General features: G+C 38.1%; 1 protein-coding gene across 1 annotated transcript; it reads right to left on the reverse strand.

Annotated features, from left to right (window-relative positions):
* Positions 1–536: 536 nt before the first annotated feature.
* Positions 537–4607, reverse strand: LOC110315445 (zinc finger protein 431-like). Its single transcript, XM_021189500.2, has 3 exons — positions 4433–4607; positions 4172–4232; positions 537–2406 (listed from the first exon to the last, which is right to left on the reverse strand). The coding sequence occupies exons 1-3, from the start codon at positions 4464–4466 to the stop codon at positions 678–680; spliced, it is 1824 nt and encodes a 607-aa protein (XP_021045159.1). The 5' UTR covers positions 4467–4607; the 3' UTR covers positions 537–677.
* Between the last annotated feature and the right edge of the window lie 529 nt (positions 4608–5136).

Here is a 5136-nt window from a genome sequence, read left to right on the forward strand (position 1 = left end):
ATTTATATGTAATTACACTGTAGCTGTCTTCAGATACACCAGTAGAGGACTTCAGATATCATTATGGATGGTTGTCACCCACCATGCTGGGATTTGAACTCAGGAACTTCAGAAGAACAGTCGGTGCTCTTAATTGCTGAGCCATCTCTCCAGCCCTCTTTTTTTTTTTTTTTTTTTTTTTTTTTCAAGACAGGGTTTCTCTGTGTAGCCCTGGCTGTCCTGGAACTCACGCTGTAGCCCAGGCTGGTCTTTTTTTTTTTTTTTTTATTGGACATTTTCTTTACTTACATTTCAAATGTTATCTCCTTTCCTGGTTCCCCCCTCTCCCAGAAACACCCTATCTCATCCCCTTTTCCCCCTGCTTCTATGAGGGTTTATGGTGCCATCCCTGGGCTGGTAGTCCTGGGTTCTGTAAGAAAATAATCCAGTAACTTCTCTCCATGGCCTCTGTGTCCGTTCCTGCTTCCTGGCCTGCTAGAGTTCCAGTGCTGGCTTCCTTTGGTGATCAACAGCAATGTGGAAAGTGTAAGCTGAATAAACCCTTTCCTCCCCAAGTTGTTTCTTAGTCACCATGTTTATGCAGGAATAGTAACCCTGACCAAGACAACCTTCATATTGTCTAAACGTTACTTCTTACAACCAGTTTCAAGTGCACGGAAAATATACTGAGAAGATTGTCAGAATCCATAGCAATTTTGTCTCCCTCCAGTATGCATTACTTTATGGGTTTGAAGATGACCGCTTTGTGTAAAGGCCTTACCACATTGATCACATTTGTAAGGTTTCTCTCTAGTATGCATCCTTGTATGTACTTTGAGATTACTGCCTTGTGCAAAGGCTTTATCACACTGATTACATTTGTAAGGCTTCTCTCCAGTATGTGTTCTTTCATGTAATCGAAGATGCTTGAGTTGTGCAAAGGCTTTACCACATTGATTACATTTGTAGGGTTTCTCTCCAGTATGTGTTCTTTCATGTATTCGAAGAGAGCAGGGTTGTACAAACGCTTTACTACACTGATTACATTCATAGGGTTTCTCTCCATTATGTCTTCTTTCATGTACTCGAAGAAAGCTAGGTTGTAAAAAGGCTTTACCACATTGATCACATTTGTAGGGTTTCTCTCCAGCATGTCTGTTTTCATGTATTCGAAGACAGCTGGGTTGTAAAAAGGCTTTACCACATTGATTACATTCATAGGGTTTCTTTCCAGTATGTCTTCTTTCATGTACTCGAAGATAGTTGAGCCGTGCAAAGGCTTTATCACATTGATTACATTTGTAGGGTTTCTCTCCAGTATGTTTTCTTTCATGTATTCGAAGAGAGCAGAGGTGTAAAAAGGCTTTACCACACTGATTACATTCATAGGGTTTCTCTCCAGTATGTCTTCTTTCATGGACTCGAAGATACTTGAGCCGTGCAAAGGCTTTATCACATTGATTGCATTGGTAGGGTTTCTCTCCAGTGTGTGTTCTTTCATGTATTCGAAGAAAGCAGGGTTGTAAAAAGGCTTTACCACACTGACTACATTCATAGGGTTTCTCTCCAATATGTCTTCTTTCATGTTCTCGAAGATACTTGAGATGTGCAAAGGCTTTTTCACATTCATTACATTTGTAAGGTTTCTCACCAGTATGTGTTCTTTCATGTAGTTGGAGATAACTGCGGTTTGAATAGGCTTTACCACAGTGTTTACATATGTAAGGTTTCTCTCCAGTATGCGTTCTTTCATGTATTCGGAGATTACTGCGGTTTGAATAGGCTTTATCACAGTGCTTACATATGTAAGGTTTCTCTCCAGTATGTGTCCTTTCATGTATTCGGAGATGAGTCTGGTGTGAACAGGCTTTATCACAGTGTTTACATATGTAAGGTTTCTCTCCAGTATGTGTTCTTTCATGTATTCGGAGACAACTCTGGTGTGAATAGGCTTTACCACACTGATTACATTCATAAGGTTTCTCTCCAGCATGTGCTCTTTCATGTGCTCGAAGATACTTGAGCTGTGCAAAGGCTTTTTGACATTCATTACATTTGTAGGGTTTCTCACCAGTATGTGTTCTTTCATGTATTCGAAGACGGGTGGGTTTTAAAAAGGCTTTACCACATTGATTACATTCATAGGGTTTCTTTCCAGAATGTGTTCTTTCATGTACTTGCAGATTCTTGAGCTGTAAAAAGGCTTTATCACATTCATTACATTTGTAGGGTTCCTCTCCAGTGTCTGTTCTTTTATTTATTTGGACAGTACTCTGACATGCAAGCGCTTCAATATGTGGAAAGCCTTCAGAGTGTTTCTCTCCAGTTTGGTTTCTTTCAAGCTTTTGAAGATGACTGTGATATGTGAAGGCTTTATCACATTGTGTATATTCATAGGGTTTCTCTCCAGCAGGGCTTCTTTCCTGCCTGCAATGATAATTGGGACATGTAAAATTTTATTACATTAATCACACTGATGAATCCTTTCTATCTGTATAAATTAGTTTTACAATTTGGTCTAATTGTAGGGTAGATTCTGATCTTTGGGTTTTATCAGGGGACTAGAGAAATGGCTTAGCTGTTAAGAGCATTGACTTCTCTTCCAGAGGTCCTCAGTTCAAACCCCAGCTTCCATATGGTGGCTCACAATCATCTCTAATGGAATTCCATGCCCTTTTCTGGTGTGTCTAAAGAAAATGACAGTGAATTCACATATATAAAATAAGTAATAAAATGAATCTATGAAAAAAATGTTTTATCACATTGTTTACAGTCTTGGTGTTCCCTTTCCTTGTGGGTTGTTTTTCATCATTAAAGATACCTGTGATGTTTAGGGCATTTATTACATGGCTCACATTTACACCAGACTTTTCATACATCAAGTTTTTCAGATACTTGAAGAAAACTGCATGAATTCACAGATTGACCACTATAATTATGTTTATAAATTTTCTTGCTCTGAGTCATGTTGTATTTGAAAATGAAGGACAATCAGAAATTCCATATTCTTAACGCTCATAGGATTTTTTGCAGTATAATTTTATGGTTGTATTCCAAAGGAAGCTGAAAATCTAAGTGACTACAAACTTGTATCCCATTCAGAAAGTCTACTAGAAGGGGGGCCTATCATATATTGTTGTGCATAGCCCTGTGGCTAATTATATTTGATGTTAATTTCATTCTCCTATGAGTGGTTGTGAACATGGAATGAGTCACCCTCATGTGATTTCCTGTAAACCTGCTTCCCACCTTAATTTGTAAAATAAAGAGAACTAATGATTGGGCAGGTTAAAGAGAAGGTTGAGTGGAAGGTGGGGAGAGAGAAGAAGGAGAAAATGGAAGAAGGAGAGGACACAGAGGAAAAGGAAGAAGAAGAAAAGCAGAGCAGAAGCACATGGCCTGGAGAAACTACAAGTTCTAAGGGGTCTCATGGATGGAGAAGATGGTAGAGTGAGTAGCAGTAGATCTGCCCAATCTAGGCGCACAGCACGTGTTCATATGAACTGAGTTGTGTTTTCATGGCCGGGGCCTATTTGGGTTGGAGATTTACTGAGAAAGTATATGATCTAATAAACAATTCTAGGAAAGAGAGATCCTCTGTTTCTTCCAAAATCCCTCTGCTCATATGGCCTGTATCCAGAATGACATATGATATACCTATTACAAGAATAACAAATAAAGGGTTTCCACCTTACATTCACACAGTTTGACTTTCTTTTCCTCATATGGTAGGGATTAAGGTTTCTCCAGCACAACATCCTTAACACTCATAAACTTCCCCTCTCATTGAACTATCAGATTTAAGACAACTATATGAGTAACAACAGCTTTACTATGGACTATTTGCTCAGTAGAAGATTTTGGATATACATATATCACCTATTATTCAGTGTGTGTACTATTTGCAATATCTGAGTTGTGTAAATGTACATGGAATGGCAGTGCTACAGTGTAGCTCTAGTGGTGATATGATTCAGATTGTTACATCTGTTAAGAAATACTGTGATAGAGGAATGTGTTGCAACAACCCATCAGCTGCCTGGAATTGAGGTACTTGGTTTTGTGACAATCTAATAGTCAACAACTAATCTAAAGCAGTGAAAAAAATACGGTTGCTGCTCCTTAAAACTGAGAGACTACATTAAATTTTTTTCAGAAGCTCATTAGAATAGGGTTTCACAAAAAAAATTACCTTCCATATCTTCTATCATTTTGACAATGTTCTTCAATGTTATGGTCTTTCCACTTGTAGCCTAAAATATAGGACCAGAAAAATAACTATTGTTGGAAATTAGTCCATAAGCCACTATAGTCAGTAAACCTTAGAACCATGTCCTTTTTATTCACCTCATTCTTCATTATTCTCATTCAAGATTTCACAAGGGCATCAATAACAAAGAAATCAGTTGTTCCCCCACCTTATTTTAAAACTGAAAGGAAAATACAGCCTTACCTATAGTAGTGAGATTCCTGTAGATCTCCAGCATTACATCTTTGTGAAGTCTCTTCTGAGATGGATCCAGCAAGGACCACTCCTCCCGAGTGAAGTGTACATGCACATCCTCAAAGGTCAATACATTCTAAAATCCCATACATATGCACAACACAAAATGAGACAGTGATATTACTGTAATGAATACTTCACTGACAATATATTCATTTGATTTTGATAATTTCCACACTTAGACAATGACAGAGAAATCCTCTTATAACCATGAAATCATTTCCAAGCCAAATTATGAAAATCAAATTATGAGCTTCATCTGACAATGCTGTACTCTTGGAAGAACATATAGCCTAGCAAAAGAAATGCCAATTAACATACAAAGAGAAACACAGAGAGGGGTAGGGGAGAGGGGCAGGCAAACAGATTAACACTACTGATAAATCAGTATAAACAACTAAAAGCTGCAAAATAAACTATTAGCAAGCTGAGTGTATTTGCTCATGCCCTTAATCGCAATGCTCATCAAGTACAGGCACGTGTATCTCACTGACTTGTATGGCAATCTGGTCGATTAAACAAGTTCCAGGAAAGCCAGCACTACTCATTATGGCCCTGTCTCTGTTGCAAAGTCTATCAAACAATATCAACAACAAAACCCAAGAAAACAAAAGCACCCAACAACAATAAAAACAACAAAATAAAAACCCAAA

This window comes from Mus pahari, unplaced genomic scaffold, assembly GCF_900095145.1.
Source record: "Mus pahari unplaced genomic scaffold, PAHARI_EIJ_v1.1 scaffold_13670_1, whole genome shotgun sequence".
In the NCBI taxonomy this organism is placed as follows: Eukaryota; Metazoa; Chordata; class Mammalia; order Rodentia; family Muridae; genus Mus; species Mus pahari.